We start from the raw sequence: 20,909 nt of genomic DNA, 5'->3' as shown, positions 1-20,909 counted from the left end.
TGGTCTCACCTTGTCCTCTCGGTTTTATTACAGGTGGCAGAAGATGAGGTTCGGCTGGGAGCCATCATTGACTCCGGGGCCTGCAGCTGTTTTATGGACATAACCTTAGCTCGGAACCTACACATTCCTCACTGCTCTAAGAAACAGTACCTTCAAATTCACCTGGCTGATGGCTCCCTACCCTGCTTCGGTCCTGTGACCCAGGAAACAGAACCAATCTTGACGTCCACAGACTCTGGTCACCGCGAATCCATTCTCCCATGTTCCCGATCATTCTCTGGTTCCCTTGGTTACAAGCCCAGGACCCTCAGATCAACTGGAACAAGAAAGAAGTACTCTTTTCATCTGCCTACTGTTCACAGCACTGTCTCCTGCCGACCTCCCACTAGTCCACCTCTTGCCTAACCATACAGATTAATCCTGATAATCTGCAACACGTTCCTTCAGCCTATTATGATTTTCTGGACATCTTTGACAAGAAGAAGGCTGATATTCTATCGGCCCTATGACTGCCCGATAGACCTGCTACCCAGTTCCAAAATTCCGTTTGGTCGGATCTTTCCATTTTCATAGACTGAACTAGAAGCCCTACGCTCTTACATAGATAAAAACCTGGAAAAGGGATTCATCCGACCATCCTCTTCTCCAGCTGGCGCAGGCATCTTTTTTGTTGAAAAAAAAAAAAGGACGGTTCTCTCAGGCCTCGTGTGGACTACAGGGAACTTAATAAAATTACTATTAAAAATAGGTACCCACTTCCTCTCATCCCTGAACTTTTTCAGCGCCTAAGAACTGCAAAGATATTTACTAAACTAGATCTTCGGGGAGCATATAATTTAGCCCGAATCCGCAATGGGGATGAGTGGAAGACGGCCTTCAGGTCTAGATTCGGGCATTTTGAATATCTAGTGATGCCTTTCGGCCTCTGCAATGCCCCGGCCACGTTCCAGCACCAGGTCAATGATATCTTCCGTGAGTAGCTAGACAACTTCGTGATAGTATATTTTGACGATATTCTGATTTTTTCCAATTCAATAGAACTGCACGATATCCACGTCAGGAAGGTCCTCCTCGTCCTCAGAGAACACGGGCTCTACTTAAAAGGAGAAAAAAATGTGAATTTGAAAGAGACACCATCCAGTTCCTCAGATTTATCATCACCACAAGGGGAATCTCAATGGATCCACAAAAGATCAAAGCCATCAAGGAATGGCCGGCCCCTTCAGACAAAAGATCCATCCAGCAATGGTCTCCACAAGCTCAGGAAGCCTTTGATGAATTAAACAGACTCTTTATATCAGCTCCTATCCTCCAACATCTGGATCCAAGCCTTCCCTATGTATTGGAGGTAGATGCCTCTGAATCCGCAACAGGTGCTATCCTTTCCCGAAGAAGTGGGCCGAAGGCTCTCCTTCATCCAGTCGCCTTCGCTTCCCGGAAACTCAGTCCTCCGGAGAGGAATTACGATGTCGGAGATTGGGAACCTCTCGCTATAAAGTTCGCTCTGGAAGAATGGAGGTACCTGCTGGAGGGTGCGTCTCTACCCATCATGATCTTTACTGACCACAGGAACCTGGAGTACTTCAGAGCTGCTAAACGCCTCCGACCCCGACAAGCACGCTGGGCCCTCTTTTCCTCCAGGTTCAATTTCCATATCACCTACCGCCCCGGGTCCAAGAATGGGAAGGCAGACGCACTCTCCCGAATGTTTCCAGAAGCTGAAGAACCATCTGAACCCGCAACTATTCTGTCTCCGCACAACTTCCTCCAAATCATCCAGCCTGACCTAGAAACAGCCATCAAGCAAGCCTCTAGTCAACTCTCCGAAACTGCAGCATCCTCCTTGGAAAGGAAACATGGTTTGCTATGGGCACACAGCAAGGTATTCATCCCTCCTACAGTAAGACTCCATATTTTGCAGACCTTTCATGATCACAAGATGGCAGGACATTTTGGGATCCAGAAGACTGCCGATTTGATCAGTCATTCCTTCTGGTGGCCGGGTTGGAGAAGGGACTGTAAGACCTATGTCCAGTCTTGCATCACTTGCCAAAGTAACAAGGGGGGCAAACACCAAAGCCTGGGGACTTTTGAGGTCCTTACCAGGGAAGGGGAGTGTCTGACAAGAGAGAGGCGTGTCTGACCAGAGAAAGGGAGTGTATGACCATAGAGAGGCGTGTCTGACCAGGGATGGGGGAGTGTCTGACCAGAGAAGGGGAGTGTCTGACCAGAGAAGGGGAGTGTCTGACCAGAGAAGGGGAGTGTCTGACCAGAGAAGGGGCGTGTCTGACCAGAGAAGGGGCGTGTCTGACCAGAGAAGAGGCGTGCCTGACCAGAGAAGAGGCGTGTCTGACCAGAGAGAGGCGTGTCTGACCAGAGAGAGGCATGTCTGACCAGAGAAGGGGAGTGTCTGACCAGAGAAGGGGAGTGTCTGACAAGAGAAGGGGAGTGTCTGACCAGAGAGGGGAGTGCAGAGAAGGGGAGTGTCTGACCAGAGAGAAGGGTGTCTGACCAGAGAAGGGGAGTGTCTGACCATAGAGAGGCGTGTCTGACCAGAGTGAGGCATTTCTAACTAGAGGGAGGTGTGTCTGTCCAGAGGGAGGCGTGTCTGACCAGAGGGAGGCGTGTCTGACCAGAGAGAGGCGTGTCTGACCAGAGAGAGGCGTGTCTGACCAGAGAGAGGCGTGTCTGACCAGAGGGGGGTATGTCTGACCAGAGGGGGGTATGTCTGACCAGAGGGGGGTATGTGACCAGAGGGGGGTATGTCTGACCAGAGGGGGGTATGTCTGTCCAGAGGGAGGCATGTCTAACCAGAGGGAGGCGTGTCCAACCAAAGGGAGGTGTGTCTAATCAGTGGGAGGCGTGTCCAACCAGCTTTGTTAGGCTACAGAGGGCACTGGACAGTGTGGTCTGGTGTCTACTGGAATGGGCTGTCACATCCTGTGAAACTGCTGGAACATTCTTATTCTTGAACTACAGAATCCTCTGACTCTTCTCAACATCCCCAACACATTGCTATCCTTTAAAGAGGAACGCTCCCACCCCTCCCCCAATCTGCGCTGAGCCATGTCATCAGGGGGATGGCTGCAGGAACATGGAAGTGGCAGGTGACTCCCTGATGACAGCACCAAGGCACAGGACCCAGAGGTCTCCTGGGATATCATTCCCACCTAGGCGGTGCACCAGGCAGTTTCGGAAGAGTTTCTTGAAAAAAGTCATAAAAAATAAAGTCAGATTCTTAGAGAGGAAGGGGGTGGGGTGTGGATGACAGAATGGGGGCGGGGAGGGTAAATGTTCACTTTAAGTCATTTACCATTCTAGCCACACCCATTTAGAAGTAACTGGCAGTAAGTGTTGCTTGGCAGTAAGTGTTGCTCTGTGGTAAGCCTCGCTCTGCGGTAAGCGTTGCCCGGCAGTAAGCATTGCCCTGTGGTAAGCGTTGCCCGACGGTAAGCGTTGCCTGGCAGTAAGTGTTGCTTGACGGACAGAGTTGCCTGGCAGTAAGCATTGCCCTGTGGTAAGCGTTGCCCGATGGTAAGCGTTGCTTGGCAGTAAGCGTTGCCTGGCGGTAAGCATTGCTCTGCAGTAAGCGTTTCCTGGCGCTAAGTGTTGCTTGGTGGTCAGAGTTGCCCGGCAGTAAGTGTTGCTTGGTGGTAAGCGTTGCGCAATGGTAAACGTTGCTCTGTGGTAAGTGTTGCCTGGCAGTAAGTATTGTTTGGCGGTTAACCCTTGTACACACGGTCGGAGATTCCAATGGAATGTTTCCTATCGGACCGTTTTGTCGGATATTCCGACTGTGTGTGGTCTCCATTGGACTGTTTCCGTCGGAATATCCGACGGACCAAGTTTTCCAACTTGTCTATAAAATTTTCCGACAACATGCTCCGATCGGACATACTCCGATCATGTGTAGCCTACTCCGACGGACAAAGTGCCACGCATGCTCAGATCAAATTCCTACACCAAAGCTATTGGCTACTAGCCTGAACATAGTCCCATCATAACGAAATAACGTCATCACGTTATGTACAATCGGATTTTCCGTCAACTTTGTCCGACCGTGTGTATGCAACAGTTTCGGATAAAATCCGTCAGACAAAATCCAACGGATTTGGTTGTCAGAATGTCTGACCGTGTGTACAAGGGCTCAGAGTTGCCCTGCTGTAAGCTTTGCCTGGTGGTAAGTATTGCTTGGCTGTCAGAGTTGCCCTGCTGTAAGCATTGCCTGGCAGGAAGTGTTGCCTGGTGGTAAGTATTGTTTGGCAGTCAGAGTTGCCCTGCAGTAAGTGTTTCCCTGCGGTAAGCGTTGCCTGTTGGTAAGCGTTACCCTGCAGTAAGCGTTGCCTGGCAGTAAGCGCTGCCTGTTGGTAAGTGTTGCCCGGCGGTAAGCGTTGCCTGGCAGTAAGTGTTGCTTGACGGACAGAGTTGCCTGGCAGTAAGCGTAGCACGGCGGTAAGCGTTGTTGTGTGGTAAGTGTTGCCCGATGGCAAGTGTTGCCCTGCGGGGAGCGTTGCTCTGGCGCAAGCATTGCCCAGAGTTAAGCATTGCTCTGAGGTAAGCGTTTCCTGGCAGTAAGCGTTGCTTGGTGGTCAGAGTTGCCCGGCAGTAAGTATTGTTTGGCGGTCAAAGTTGCCCTGCTGTAAGCGTTGCTTGGCAGGAAGTGTTGCCCGGCGGTTAAGTGTTGCCTGGTGGTAAGTGTTGCCCGATGGTAAGTATTGCTTGTCAGTCAGAGTTGCCCTGCAGTAAGCGTTGCCTGTCGGTAAGCGTTGCTCTGCAGTAAGCATTGCCCGGCGGTAAGTGTTGCTTGGCGGTCAGAGTTGCCCTGCTGTAAGCGTTGCCTGTCGGTAAGCACTGCTCTGCTGTAAGCGTTGTCCGGCGGTCAGAGTTGCCCTGCTGTAAGCGTTGCCCGGCAGTAAGTGTTGCCCTGCTGTAAGCGTTGCCCTGCTGTAAGCGTTGCCCGGCGGTAAGTGTTGCTTGGGGGGTCAGAGTTGCCTTGCTGTAAGCGTTGCCTGTCGGTAAGCGTTGCTCTGCTGTAAGCGTTGCCCAACGGTCAGAGTTGCTCTGCTGTAAGCGTTGCCCGGCGGTAAGCGTTGCCTGGCAGTAAGTGTTGCTTGACGGACAGAGTTGCCTGGCAGTAAGCGTAGCATGGCGGTAAGCGTTGTTGGGTGGTAAGTGTTGCCCGATGGCAAGTGTTGCCCTGCGGTGAGCGTTGCTCTGGCGCAAGCATTGCCCAGAGTTAAGCATTGCTCTGCGGTAAGCGTTTCCTGGCAGTAAGCGTTGCTTGGTGGTCAGAGTTGCCCGGCAGTAAGTATTGTTTGGCGGTCAAAGTTGCCCTGCTGTAAGCGTTGCCTGGCAGGAAGTGTTGCCCGGCGGTAAGCGTTGCCTGGTGGTAAGTGTTGCCCGATGGTAAGTATTGCTTGTCAGTCAGAGTTGCCCTGCAGTAAGCGTTGCCTGTCGGTAAGTGTTGCTTGGCGGTCAGAGTTGACCTGCTGTAAGCGTTGCCCGGCGGTAAGTGTTGCCCTGCTGTAAGCGTTGCCCGGCGGTAAGTGTTGCTTGGGGGTCAGAGTTGCTCTGCTGTAAGCGTTGCCCGGCGGTAAGTGTTGCTTGGGGGTCAGAGTTGCTCTGCTGTAAGCGTTGCCCGGCTTCCGCTTGCCGACTATGCAGCCCCTTCATTTGCTTTGCGACAGCCCTCAGCCGACTGTGACCGACGCGTTCCTCCAACAGCTGGGCGAGTGCCTAAACATACAGATTAGAAGAGCAGAACGAGTCAATATGTTTCATTCGTTCCTCAGATGACTTCCAGGTCCAGATTCGCTCCATAAATCGCCGCGCTATCGATCGGCATGATTGATACGGAATATTCATGGGTTGTACTCATTCATTTTCGGAGTATTTATCATCGGCCTGAATAGAAGCGTCTCCGGCTCTGCCACAGCATATCATCATTAATAATTCACACAAGGAGGCGAGCGCTGCGGCTGGAAGAGACAGCGACGCGTTTCATTTGTCATGCGGAATACATTTATTATGTCGTTTGTTTATTTCTCTTTAATTTTCTGCTTGTTTGTTGTGTGAGAGCGTCGTCTGTCCGCCTTCATCTCCGCCCGGCTCAGCGACTGTCGCTCTTCTCCTTCTACTCTCTAAGGGGAGGGGGAGGGGGGTTCATTGTCACAGAACCACAACAACCAGCAAGTTCTAATGATGGCGAGAAAAAATCTCACTTTATATGACGACATTCATTAATCTTTATAGAAATGTCTAAACATTGACGGGAAGATGGGAAAGTCGTCATTTATAGAGATCTCCTCTACAGACGGATCAATCGCAGATAGAGCCCCGCCCCATTTCCTGGCTGGAGGAGGTCCAGCATCATCTAGCCCCACCCCCCGCCTGACTGTCCCTGGCCCGCCCCTTTCATTCATTGGATTAAAGTTCCTCAGTCATGCAAGTTTAGCATTGCACATGGACACTTTATGGAAGACAAAAAGCGGATTTTATAAACAACTACAGAGATCAGAGCAACATGAGAGACAAACGAGGAGGAATGAGGGCCAGAGGGACAAACGAGGAGGAACGAGGGCCAGAGGGACAAACGAGGAGGAACGAGGGGCAGAGGGACAAACAAAGGAGGAACGAGGGGCAGAGGGACAAACGAGGAGGAACGAGGGGCAGAGGGACAAACGAGGAGGAACGAGGGGCAGAGGGACAAACGAGGAGGATCGAGGGGCAGAGGGACAAACGAGGAGGATCGAGGGGCAGAGGGACAAACGAGGAGGATCGAGGGGCAGAGGGACAAACGAGGAGGATCGAGGGCCAGAGGCACAAACGAGGAGGATCGAGGGCCAGAGGGACAAACGAGGAGGAACGAGGGCCAGAGGGACAAACGAGGAGGAACGAGGGCCAGAGGGACAAACGAGGAGGAACGAGGGCCAGAGGGACAAACGAGGAGGAACGAGGGCCAGAGGGACAAACGAGGAGGATCGAGGGGCAGAGGGACAAACGAGGAGGATCGAGGGGCAGAGGGACAAACAAGGAGGATCGAGGGGCAGAGGGACAAACGAGGAGGATCGAGGGGCAGAGGGACAAACGAGGAGGATCGAGGGGCAGAGGGACAAACGAGGAGGATCGAGGGACAGAGGGACAAATGAGAAGGAACGAGGGACAAATGAGGAGGAACGAGGGACAAATGAGGAGGAACGAGGGATGAGAGGGACAGGGGGACAATGAGGAGGAACAAGGGGCAGAGGGACAAATGAGGAGGAACAAGGGGCAGAGGGACAAATGATGAGGATCGAGGGGCAGAGGGACAAATGAGGAGGATTGAGGGGCAGAGGGACAAATGAGGAGGATCGAGGGGCAGAGGGACAAATGAGGAGGAAAGAGGGACAAATGAGGAGGAAAGAGGGACAAATGAGGAGGAACGTTGGATGAGAGGGACAGGGGGACAATGAGGAGGAACAAGGGGCAGAGGGACAAATGAGGAGGAACGAGGGACAGAGGGACAAATGAGGAGGAACGAGGGACAGAGGGACAAATGAGGAGGAACGAGGGACAGAGGGACAAATGAGGAGGAACGAGGGACAGAGGGACAAATGAGGAGGAACGAGGGGCAGAGGGACAAATGAGGAGGAACGAGGGACAAATGAGGAGGAACGTTGGATGAGAGAGACAGAGGGACAATGAGGAGGAACGAGGGACAGAGGGACAAATGAGGAGGAACGAGGGACAGAGGGACAAATGAGGAGGAACGAGGGACAGAGGGACAAATGAGGAGGAACGAGGGACAGAGGGACAAATGAGGAGGAACGAGGGACAGAGGGACAAATGAGGAGGAACGAGGGACAAATGAGGAGGAACGAGGGACAGAGGGACAAATGAGGAGGAACGAGGGACAGAGGGACAAATGAGGAGGAACGAGGGGCAGAGGGACAAATGAGGAGGAACGAGGGGCAGAGGGACAAATGAGGAGGAACGAGGGACAAATGAGGAGGAACGTTGGATGAGAGAGACAGAGGGACAATGAGGAGGAACAAGGGGCAGAGAAACAAATGAGGAGGAACGAGGATAGAGGGACAAATGAGGAGGAACGAGGACAGAGGGACAAATGAGGAGGAACGAGGGACAGAGGGACAAATGAGGAGGAACGAGGGACAGAGGGACAAATGAGGAGGAACGAGGGACAAATGAGGAGGAACGTGGGAGGAGAGGGACAAATGAGGAGGAACGAGGGACAGAGGGACAAATGAGGAGGAATGAGGGACAAACGAGGAGGAACGAGGGGCAGAGGGACAAATGAGGAGGAACGAGAGACAGAGGGACAAATGAGGAGGAACGAGGGGCAGAGGAACAGAGGGACAAATGAGGAGGAACAAGGGGCAGAGGGACAAATGAGGAGGAATGAAGGACAAATGAGGAGGAATGTGGGACGAGAGGGACAGAGCGACAAATAAGGAGGAACGAGGGACAAATGAGAAGGAACGAGGGACAGAGGGACAAATGAGGAGGAACAAGGCACAGAGGGACAAATGAGGAGGAACGAGGGACAAATGAGGAGGAACAAGGGACAGAGGGACAAATGGAGGAGGAACGAGGGACAGAGGGACAAATGGAGGAGGAACGAGGGACAAATGAGGAGGAACGAGGGACAGAGGGACAAATGAGGAGGAACGAGGGACAGAGGGACAAATGAGGAGGAACGAGGGACAGAGGGACAAATGAGGAGGAACGAGGGACAAATGAGGAGGAACGAGGGGCAGAGGGACAAATGAGGAGGAACGAGGGGCAGAGGGACAAATGAGAGGGGCAGAGGGACATAGCTCCTAATCAGGGGCAGTTGGGGGCTCTGGATGGGGGTGTTACCTAGGGTGGTCTGTAATAAGTCTGTAGAGGCGGGGCTCTATTCTGCAGCTTCTGATGCACACGGTGAGAAGCTCACAGTGTGCGGTGACATCAGAGGAAGACATTTCTGTCCAGGGGAGGAGTCGATACAACTGTGCAAGAATGATGGGGAAGGGGGAGGGGATTTAGATGGGACATTCCCATGAGGGTACAGAGACCCCCTCTGAACATTCTCCTTCCAGAGATCAGTGCAGTGACATTTACCTCCAGGGGTGTGGCTGGAATCCCGCACATGCTCTTTTGCACTTCACACACGGCGGTCCTCGTCCCATTGGCGGCTGCTCAAGGGACATCTGGAAGAAAAAGGAGGAGCCTAAGTCAGGATGAAGAGCCAATCATAATTCACAAACTCTTATCAGTCTTGTATTGGCTTTCAGAAGGATCTCCAGCAACTATCTATGCTCCAATGTAAGAGGTTATTACCGGGCAAAATCTATGGCCCCATACAAGAAATGACCTCTATTATTGCCCTGAATAAGGGGTATTCTTTACATTTGCCCAATATAAGAATTGATCCCTATGACCCCACTTCTATTGCCCAATATAAGGGGTGAACCCCCACATCTATTATTGCCCCCATATAAGGGGTGACTTTTACTATTATCCCCATATACGGTGCCTTGAAAAAGTATTCACACCCCTCGAAATTCCCCACATCTTGTCATGTTACAAACAAAAACATAAATGTATTTTATTGGGATTTTATGTGATGGACCAACACAAAGTGTCACATAATTGTGAAGTGGAAGGAAAATCATAAATGATACAAATAAATATGTGAAAAGTGTGGGGGAGGGGCATTTGTATTCAGCCCCCTTTACTCTGATACCCTTAAATACAATCTAGTGGAACCAATTGCCTTCCGAAGTCACCTAATTAGTAAATAGAGTCCACCTGTGTGTCATTTTATCTCAGTATAAATACAGTTGTTCTGTGAAGCCCTCAGAGGTTTGTTAGAGAACCTTAGTGAACAAACAGCATCATGAAGGCCAAGGAACACACCAGACAGGTCAGGGATAACGTTGTAGAGAAGTATAAAGCAGGGTTGGGTTATAATAAAATCTCCCAAGCTTTGACCATCTCACGGAGCTCTGTTCAATCCATCATCGGAAAATGGAAAGATTATGGCACAACCGCAAACCTACCAAGACACGGCGTCCACCTAAACTGACCGGGCCGGGCAAGGAGAGCATTCATCAGAGAAGAGCCAAGAGGTCCATGGTAACTGGAGGAGCTGCAGAGATCCACAGCTCAGGGGGGAGAATCTGTCCACAGGACAACTATTAGTCGTCTCTCCACAAATCTGCCCTTTATGGAAGAGTGACAAGAAGAAAGACATTGGAGGAAGAAAGTCATAAGAAGTCCTGTTTGTAGTTTGTGAGAAGCCATGTGGGGAAGGGGGCAGCAAACATGTGGAAGAAGGTGATCTGGTCAGAGGAGACCAAAATTCTACTTTATCGCCTAAAAGCAAAACGCTATGTGTGGGGAAAACTAACACTGCCCATCCGCCGAACACACCATCCCCACCGTGAGACATGGTGGTGGCAGCATCATGTGGTGGGGATGGTTTTCTTTAGCAGGGACAGGGAAGCTGGTCAGAGTTGATGGGAAGATGGATGGAGACAAATACAGGACAATCTTAGAAGAAAACCTCTAAGCCCTTGTACACACGGTCGGAGAATCCGTCGGAATGTGTCCTATCGGACAGTGTTGTCGGATAATCCGACTGTGTGTGGTATGCATCGGACTGATTCCGTCTGAATATCCATCGGACCCAATTTTCCAACTTGTTGGAAATATTTTCCGACAAACTGGTCCAATCGGACATACTCCGATCATGTGTAGCAAATTTTGATCGGACCAAGTGCCACACATGCTCAGATCAAATTCCTACACCAAAGCTATTGGCTACTAGCCTGAACGTAGTCCCGTCGGAACGAAATAACGTCATCACGTTCTGAATGATCGGGTTTTCCAACAACTTGGTCCGACCGTGTGTATGCAACAGTTTCGGACACAATCCGTCGGACAAAATCCAACGGATTTGGTTGGCAGAATGTCCGACCCGTGTGTACAGGGGCTTAGAGTCTAAAAAAGACTTGAGACCGGGGCGGAGGTTCCCCTTCCAGCAGGACAACGACCCGAAACATCCAGCCAGAGCTACAATGGAATGGTTTACATCAAAGCATATTCATGTGTTAGAATGGCCCAGTCACAGTCCAGACCTAAATCCCATTGAGAATCTGTGGCAAGACTTGAAAATTGCTGATCACAGACGCTCTCCATCCAATCTGACAGAGCTTGAGATATTTTACAAAGAAGAAGAATGGGCAGAAATGTCCTCTCTAGATGTGCAAAGCTGGTAGAGACACCCCCAAAAAGACTTGTAGAGAAAAGGGGTTCTACAAAGTATTGACTCCGGGGGGGGGGGGGCGCCATACACATGCCCCTCCCCCACACTTTTCACGTATTTATTTGTATCATTTTCCTTCCACTTCACAATTATGTGTCACATAAAATCCATTTATGTTTTTGGTTGTAACAAAATGTGGGGAATTCCAAGGGGTATGAATACTTTTTCCAGGCACTGTAAAGGGGGTGACTCTTCTATTGCCCCCATATAAGGAACCTTTGCCACTTTAACCCTTCTCTTCTCTATTCTGCTACTGACCACCCATATGACAATCTCTCCCCTGTCCGGACCTGGTCACCTCTGTCTACAACAGTTTACTCTCATCATCTCTAGATGCACTTCCTCCTCTAACCACACGGAGGTTCAGCCCCGACCGGCACAACCCCGGCAAACTGACAGCACTAGAAATCTCCGGAGACATTGCCGTGATCTTCAATGATTGTGGCGTAAAACCAAATACCTGCAAGACTTCACCTTATATAAATCTGCCCCCCTAAGATACAATTCCTGCCTCCAGGCCTCCTATCTCTCTTATTAATTCCTTGTCATCCGGTCCTCATCGGCTCTTCTCAACCTCTAACTCTCTGCTTCGTCCCCCACCCCCCCCCTCTACCCACCACCTCACTCACTGCCCAAGAGATGCCAATCACCAAAGACAAGACTGAAGCAATTCGTGAGGACACCTCCATTGTGAGAACATCTTCCCCACCCAACATACCTGGACTATCAGCCCTTTCAATGCTCTCCTCTTTTGAATTGGCTACTGAAGAGGTTCCAAAACTTCTCAGATGCCCACCTAACCAATTGTCCCTCGGACCCTGTTCCCTCACAACTACTACCCTCCCCCTCTTCTTCTATCCTATACCTCCTCACTCACATCTTCAATCTCTCCCTCTCTAGTGGCACCTTCCCCTCCCCTCTAAGCCCCTGTACACACGGTTGGAGATTCCGACAACGAAATCCGTCTGATTTTGTCCGTCGGACTTAGTCCGACAAATCTTGTCCGAAACTGTTGTATACACACGGTCGGACAAAGTTGTCGAAAAATCCGATCTTTCAGAACGTGATGACGTAATTTCGTTACGATGGGACTACGTTCAGGCTAGTAGCCAATAGCTTTGATGTAGGAATTTGATCTGAGCATGCGTGGCACTTTGTCCGATTGGAATTCTCTACACATGATTGGAGTATGTCCGATCGGAGCATTTTGTCGGAAAATATTTCTGGCAAGTTGGAAAATTTGGTCCGATGGATATTCCGACGGAAACAGTCCGATGCAGACCACACACAGTCGGAATATCCGACAAAATGCTCCGATCTGACACATTCCGTCGGAATCTCCGATCGTGTGTACAAGGGCTAAAACATGCGCAGATCACCCCCATACTTAGAAAGCCGCCACTGGACCCACCAACCTGAACAACTGAAGACCCATCTCATTGCTCCGTACACCGCTAAACATCTAGAATGCTTAGTCTAGAACTGTCTTCGCTCCTACCTCATTGGAAATAACCTTCTGGACCCTTTACAGTCTGGCTTTCACTCGCAGCACTCCATGGAAAATGCCTTACTAAAATTCACTAATGATCTACTAACTGATAAAACCAACAGCCACTACTCCATACTCCTACTACCAGCCACTACTCCATACTCCTACTACCAGCCACTACTCCATACTCCTACTACCAGCCACTACTCCATACTCCTACCAGCCACTACTCCATACTCCTACTACCAGCCACTACTCCATATTCCTACTACCAGCCTGTCAGGGCTGGCTTAGCCCTTCCTCCTCTGGGCTGGCCACTCAAGTGTCGGCTAATTGCCAGCTCTCTTCTCTTTCCACAGTTACCAGCTGTTCCCGATGATGCTCATCTGACCTGCCTATTTAAAGCCTTCCAGCTCACTCTTTCCTTTGCCTTCGTGTTGGTCATATCAATAGGGACCATCTCCTGCTGTTTGTTTCAAGACTGGCTTGCTGACATCCCTCCTGGCTTCTATCCTGCTTGCAGTTGCTCTCCTTGGATCGCTGACTTCCGGCCTGGCTGATTACCCGATCTGGTTTATGAACTTTGGACTGGCTGACTACTCGATCTGGCTACTGGACTCTGGCTATGCTTGACTACTCTTTTTCTATTTACCTTTTTATTTGATTGTACTTCTGTCCCTGTCTGTTTCATGGTTTCTGACAGTAGGTGAAGGCTATGAATTCAGAAGATACAGTCAATCCACTTGTTGGTAATATTTTTTCCAGATTGAATGAGCAAGATCACTGCATGGATCAGTTTGCCATGGCGTTACAAACGCTCCTGAATCGCACGGCTCACCTGGAATCCCCCACGGTGGCTGCTCTGGTACAACCTGAGTCGCAGGCCGTCCCTGCTGCTGCGCCAGTCTCTGTGCAGGCACCCGCCTCATGTATTACCTCTATAAGAGGTATGTCTGGTTCTGCTCCACTTCCCCAGCAATTTGGGGGCGATCCAGTTCAATGCAGAGGGTTTCTCAATCAGTTTGAGATATACTTCAAAATGCTGCCCCAGGAGTTTCCCACAGACAGAAGCAAAGTACGTTTCGTCATATCTTTGCTTTCTGAGACAGCCTTGGCCTGGGCTAACCCTCTATGGGAGATGCAAAAACCTGTTGTCTTAAATTACCCTCAGTTTGTGGCCTCCTTTAAAAAGTTATTTGACGTTCCCGCACGCTCCGCTTCTGCTGCCAAGTGCCTCATGTCCATCAGAGTACGAGAACTGTTGCCGACTACGCCATTGAATTCCGTACTCTGGCAGCAAAGGTTGCTTGGAATAATGAGGCCCTCGTGGCTGCTTTTTCTCATGGTCTCTCAGATTCCATCAAGGATGAGATAGCAGCCTGAGATATACCCACTGAGCTGGAGAGCTTGATCTCGTTTGCCATCCTCATTGACTCCAGACTCAGAGAAAGACTTTCTCTTAAGGAGCGCTTGTGGAAGCCTCCTGTACGTTTGTCTCCGAGCTTTTTAGTCCCACCCATGCCTCCCTCACCTCCCATGCCTCCCTCACCTCCCATGCCTCCTGGTACCGAGTTGGTCAGTGAAGATGAACCCATGCACCTGGGCTTCACACGTCTCTCTGAGGATGAGAGAGCCTTTAGGAGGAGGGAGAGATTGTGCCTTTAATTGTGGCCAGGCAGGTCACTTTTTGAAGTCTTGTCCTACCCGTCCAGGCAACGCCCGAACCTTGAGGTCCTGTCATGGACAGCCCTTAGGTGGCGTTGTTTTGTCCCCAGTTATCCAGAAGGATAAGCCCCTGGTTTTGGTCACCCTTTCTTGGGCTGAGTCGTCCATCGAGATACAGGCTCTAATCGACTCTGGGGCTGCAGGCCTGTTCATTGATGCTGCATTTGTTTTGCAGCACTCGATTCCGCTGCAGCTGCGTGACACTCCACTTGCCATTGAGGCTCTTGACATGAGACCTTTACAGCCTGCCCATGTGACTCATGAGATGGTTCCGTTGTCCATGGCCGTAGGGGCTCTTCACCATGAGATAATCCAATTCCAAGTTATTTCCTCTCCCAGGTTTCCGCTGGTTATTGGTTACCCTTGGTTACAGAGGCACAACCCGTCTTTTGATTGGCTCCGTGCTGAGGTTCTCTCTTGGTCACCACAATGCAGTGAGACATGCTTCCTGAAGGTATCCAAGGTCCTGTGCACCGCTTCACTCCCCTCCCTGCCGGAGGAGTACCGTGATTTTGGCGATGTCTTTGATAAAGGTCAAGCCGGTAGTTTGCCTCCACACCGGCTTTATGATTGCGCAATTGAGCTTTAACCTGGTGCCATACCTCCTTGTGGCCGGGTTTACCCTTTGTCGGTCTTGGAGGATAAGGCCATGGAGGAGTATGTTGCTGATGCACTCTCTCGAGGTTTCATCCGCAAATCCTCGTCTCCTGCTGGTGCTGGTTTCTTCTTTGTGAAAAAGAGGAGCGGTGAACAGAGACCTTGTATAGATTATAGGGGTCTCAATCGTGTGATTCCATTGATTACAGAATTATTTGACCTCCTCAAGGGAGCTACGGTTTTTCACAAAGCTTGACCTGAGAGGGGCATACAATCTCGTATGCATTAAGGAGGGCGACGAGTCGAAAACTGCGTTTAATACCAGAACAGCCCATTATGAATACCTGGTTATGCCTTTTGGCCTTTGTAATGCCCCGCCAGTTTTCCAGGAATTTATTAACAACGTCCTCCGAGATTTGTTGCAATTGTGTGTGGTGGTTTATCTCGATGATATCCTCATATTTTCCAAGTCCCTGGAGAGCCACCACACAGATGTCTGTCGTGTGCTTCAGAAACTAAGAGAGAACAATCTCTATTGTAAACTGGAGAAGTGCGAGTTCCATCGTGAACAGGTTACATTCCTGGGCTATGTAATTTCCACTGCTGGTTTTTCGATGGACCCAGAGAAACTGTCGGCAGTCCTACAGTGGCCTCAACCCGTGGGTTTACGTCCTCTGCAGCGTTTCCTGGGCTTTGCCAACTACTATCGGAAGTTTATTCCTAACTTCTCGTCTCTGGTGAAGCCCCTGACTGATATGACCAGAAAGGACGGTAACCCACAGAGTTGGTCTCCGGAGTCCATTAAGGCCTTTGAGAGTCTCAAGGCTGCCTTTGTTTCTGCTCCTGTGTTGGCACATCCTGATCCTACATTGCCTTTTATCCTAGAAGTTGATGCTTCTGAGACTGGAGTTGGCGCCCTTCTGTCTCAACGTCCTAACTCTGAGAGCGCTATGCATCCGTGTGGCTACTTTTCCAAGAAATTGTCACCTGCGGAGTGCAATTATGAGATTGGTGACAGAGAGCTGTTGGCAATCATTTTAGCCCTGAAAGAATGGAGACATCTCCTGGAAGGTACCACTGTGCCCGTTCCTTTTCTTACTGACCATAAGAATCTCACATTCTTGTCTGAGGCTAAGCGACTCTCCCAGAAGGGCGCGATGGGCTCTTTTCTTGTCAAGCTTTAATTACATTGTCTCATTCTTACCCGGTACTAAGAATGTAAGGGCGGATGCCTTGTCACAACAATTTTCCTCCACTTCCAAGTCGGATTCGGTTCCGGTTCCTATGATTCCTCCTGATCATATCTTGGTTACGGTTCTCACCAGTCTCACTTCTCCTTTGGGTGACAATATTCTTGCTGCTCAGGTCCATGTTCCTCCTGAGAAACCTTGTGACCGCTGCTTTGTCCCAGAGAGTCTCCATACTGCAGTGCTCCAGACTTACCATTCTCCCAAGGCAGCTGGCCACCCTGGGAAGAATCAACTAATTTGGGCCATTTCCCAACAATTCTGGTGGCCTAGTCTACAGGCTGATGTTACTGCCTTCGTAGCTGCCTGTGTGCTCAGAGTAAGACTCCACGACACCTTCCAGTGGGCCTCCTACAACCCATACCCAATGGAGAGAGGCCCTGGACTCACCTGTCTATGGATTTCATTGTGGAATTGCCCAACTCCCAAGGCAACACTGTTATCCTTATGGTGGTTGACCGGTTCTCAAAGATGTGTCATTGTATTCCACTTAATGGGGTTGTAAAGGTAAAGATTTTTTCACCTTAATGCATTCTATGCATTAAGGTGAAAAAACATCTGACAGTGCATGCGCCCCCAGCCCCCCCGTTTTACTTACCTCACCCCTCGAAAGTCCCGCGCTCGTCCCCCGACGTCATTTCCACCGTTCAGCCTGGCCGCTGATTGGCTGGAGTGGTTGGATGGAAAGCAGCGCAGCCATTGGCTCGCGCTGCTGTCAATCACATCCACTGACGCGGAGCGCCGGGGGGCGGGGCCGTGTGACACAGCGGGCGGCTATAGCTGCCGGCTGTATCACGGGAGCGCGCCCGCAGATGCTTCTCACCATGCACGGGGTACTCGGTGTAATCCTAAACTCTGACTTGTCATTTCAGATCCAAGTCCAATCATTGTCAAAGGTTTGTAGAATTCACCTCTGAATCATCTCTAAACCACACCCCTTTTTATCAAATGAAACCACCAATCTCCTCCTTCCCTCCCTTGTTATCTTTCACCTTGACTATTACAACTCCCTTCTTATTGGCCTGCCTCTCTATAGGCTCCTCCTCTCTTCAGTCTATCATGAACCCTAACCAGACTTATCCACCTTACCAACCGCTCAGCGTCTGACAACCCTCTCCTCCAATCCCTACACTGACCTCCATTCAGTGTCCGCCAACCCTCTCCTCCAATCCCTACACTGACCTCTATTCAGTGTCCTCCAACCCTCTCCTCCAATCCCTACACTGGTCTCCAATCAGTGTCCACCAACCCTCTCCTCCAATCCCTACACTGACCTCCATTCAGTGTCTGCCAACCCTCTCCTCCAATCCCTACACTGGTCTCCATTCATTGTCTGCCAACCCTCTCCTCCAATCCCTACACTGGTCTCCATTCAGTGTCCTCCAACCCTCTCCTCCAATCCCTACACTGGTCTCCATTCATTGTCTGCCAACCCTCTCCTCCAATCCCTACACTGGTCTCCATTCAGTGTCCTCCAACCCTCTCCTCCAATCCCTACACTGGTCTCCATTCATTGTCTGCCAACCCTCTCCTCCAATCCCTACACTGGTCTCCATTCAGTGTCCTCCAACCCTCTCCTCCAATTCCTTACACTGGTTTCCAATCGCCCAGTGAATTCAATTCAATATACTAACCACAACATACAAAGCCATTCACAGCTCTGCCCCGAGCTCCATCACCAATCTTGTCTCCAAATATCACCCAAATCATCCTCTCCACTCTTCTCAAGACCTCCTGCTCTCCGGCTCTCTCGTCTCCTCCTCCCATACTTGTCTCCAGGATTTCTCCAAAGCCTCTCCCATCCTCTGAAACTCGCTACCTCCTCCGGTCCGGCTATCCCCTACTCTTCTACCTTCAGGGGATTCCTGAAAACTCATCTCTTCAGGAAAGCCGATCATGTCTCCAACTGATCTCCTACCACATCCATCAGCTCATCCCCCACAGCTACAACCTTGTGTACCACCTCCCCCACCCTATTAGATTGTAAGCTCTTCTGAGCAGGGCCATCTTAATCCTCTTGTATTTTATTGTATTATAAATGTATTGCCTCCTTTTATATTGTAAAGCGCTGCATAAACTGTTGGAGCTGTATAAATCCTGTATAATAATAATACTACAAGGGGGGACCCTTCTATTGCCCCCATATAAGGGGGGACTCTTCTATATAAGGGGTGCTCTGTGTCTCTCTCTAATCTGAGAAGTGTGACTCGATTGGCAGAGAATGTTCCCGGGGTCGTCCATTGGGCGGCAATGTCACCTTCCATCTATTTTGGGCTGCTGTGAGGATGAGATGGGATTGGAGGGATAATCCCCCCACCTGTCCCTCCGGGGGGCCACATTGTCACAACGCATTGTGTCAGGTGGAAGATATTTTGGCCCCCAGGAGCTGATGTGAGTCCAGGAAGCTCAGACGGTTCCCTGCCCCCCCCCCCAAGCATCATACATACTCCATGTAGCCCCATCCCCCACCAACATGGAGAATAAAACGCCTTTCCTTTCCCAATACAAAATTCCTCCACATTCCCGACTCATCACCCAACGTGTCCCGGGCGGGGGGGGGGGGGGGTGAGTGACCAGCTGTGTGCACATCACAGCAAGGAATTGTGGGTAAGGATGGAGAGATGGAGGATTATGGGAGCGAAGTGCAAACAGTATATGATATGGAAGGTGCGTTCAATCACCCCGCCCACACTGCTGATCTACGCCCGGCCCTGGAGGGGGCGCTCTCCTATGAATGTATATCTGATCCCACCAGGAATCCAGTGATCTCCTCACTTCCTACCTCTCCACCGCTGGACTACAGAACACCTTATGAGAAGGATGAGGAGGGGAGGTGTTTAGTAGTCCAGCAGGAGAGGAAACTCCGGAAAGGCTAACAGGGGCAACCAGTTCAGATGGAACCGGGGGGGAGGGGCTACCGAGGCCGGAGTGTCCATACTACCAACAATAGAGAGCTGGTCAGCTGTTAGGGCACTGGCTGCTAAACCAAGCACTGTCATTGGTTGCTGGTGCTCTATAATTACCAATGGACACTGTGCAGCCCAGCCACCAGCATCTTAGCAACCAATGACACACAGCCGCCAGCATCTTAGCAACCAATGGCACACAGCCATCAGCATTTTAGTAACCAATGACACACAGCCTCCAGAATCTTAGTAACCAATGACACACAGCCACCAGAATCTCAGTAACCAATGACACACAGCCACCAGAATCTCAGTAACCAATGACACACAGCCGCCAGCATCTCAGTAACCAATGACACACAGCCATCAGCATCTCAGTAACCAATGACACACAGCCATCAGCATCTCAGTAACCAATGACACACAGCCATCAGCATCTTAGCAACCAATGACACACAGCCATCAGCATCTTAGTAACCAATGACACACAGCCACCAGCATCTTAGCAACCAATGACACACAGCCACCAGCATCTTAGCAACCAATGACACACAGCCACCAGCATCTTAGCAACCAATGACACAGCCGCCAGCATCTTAGCAACCAATGATACAGCTGCCCAGTGACAATGGTTGCTGTGCCAGAGTCCTAGCAAACAAGGGGGGAGGGCATTAAAAATTAGGTGGCATCTGGCGTATCCAGAGTCAAAAAAAATCTGCCTGCAGCGGCAATGAGCCACGGCACACTCCTACTGGTTGGGACTTTACTGCATCAGAGGCCATGCTGCAGAGTAACTGCATTTAAAAACAAGGTGAAAGTTTGGTGAATCTTGGACGGATCGGAGGTTCTTTACAAATCTACTCGGAAAGCACATTTACACACACATAACGTATAACCTGAAGGTGCAACAAGCCATGAAAGCATCTGCAATAATGCACATCCAGTGTGCTGGGGCCCTAAGCAGGCGAGTGGTTTTATCTCAGCAGTTGTTGATCAGAAATGTTAAATAATTGCAGTGTGATGAAGACAACCACTAGGGGGCGGAGCTAAAAATAATAGTAGGAATTTGCGATTTAGATAAGGAGGCGCTCACTGAGCGCATGCGATGCTCGCCGGTGGACATAATTACTGAGATAATTAAAGAATTATCAGGCCGCTTCTCTCGATTGCCGGAGGCTGAATGCCCTTTGTGATCGCTCTCTTCTTCCTAATATGTAATCCATTCTTTTCTAATCTCTTATCTCCGCACCGCATCCTACTTATGTAGTCATTGGTGTGCGGCCTTGGAGGATCCGGCCTATGAAACGGCAGAGGAGCCAAAAATTAAATAAGAACAATGATTTGCAGCGCCGGTGTTATAATGGGATTATCCTCAGATTGCATTTCATATTTTCCATCTGATAAGCTTTAAATAGCAGCAGTTAGTCGGCCTGAGCATCTGCACCTCCGAGAGGAACTCATTCTATGAAATGTCAGCTCTTCGGCCCACAGAGATCAATAGATAGATAGTGACAGACCTAGCCAGGACAGGGGCTTTTGGAGACAACTGGGAAACTTTTGTTTCAGCCTCCCATGCCCTCTTATGTCTAAGTCACCCTGTGCCTATTAGGGGCACAAGGTGACCAAGCAATTTG

General features: G+C 50.3%; 1 protein-coding gene across 3 annotated transcripts in view; it reads right to left on the bottom strand.

Moving 5' to 3' along the window:
• Positions 1 to 20,909, bottom strand: part of LMCD1 (LIM and cysteine rich domains 1) — a 54,436-nt gene that overhangs the window by 21,020 nt on the left and 12,507 nt on the right. For all 3 annotated transcript variants that reach the window (XR_013270193.1, XR_013270194.1, XM_077467957.1), the window contains exon 2: positions 9,103 to 9,191. Coding sequence is in view for 1 of the 3 variants with exons in the window: in XM_077467957.1 (XP_077324083.1) it covers positions 9,103 to 9,191 (89 nt within the window). In the remaining 2 variants the exon portion in view is untranslated. The remainder of the gene's footprint in view (positions 1 to 9,102; positions 9,192 to 20,909) is intronic.

This window comes from Lithobates pipiens, unplaced genomic scaffold (genome assembly GCF_037356315.1).
Source record: "Lithobates pipiens isolate NorthernLeopardFrog02 unplaced genomic scaffold, aLitPip1_a1.2 Scaffold_69, whole genome shotgun sequence".
In the NCBI taxonomy this organism is placed as follows: Eukaryota; Metazoa; Chordata; class Amphibia; order Anura; family Ranidae; genus Lithobates; species Lithobates pipiens.
Note: the sequence above shows the minus strand (reverse complement) of the source record. Positions and strands in the feature narration are given on the sequence as shown.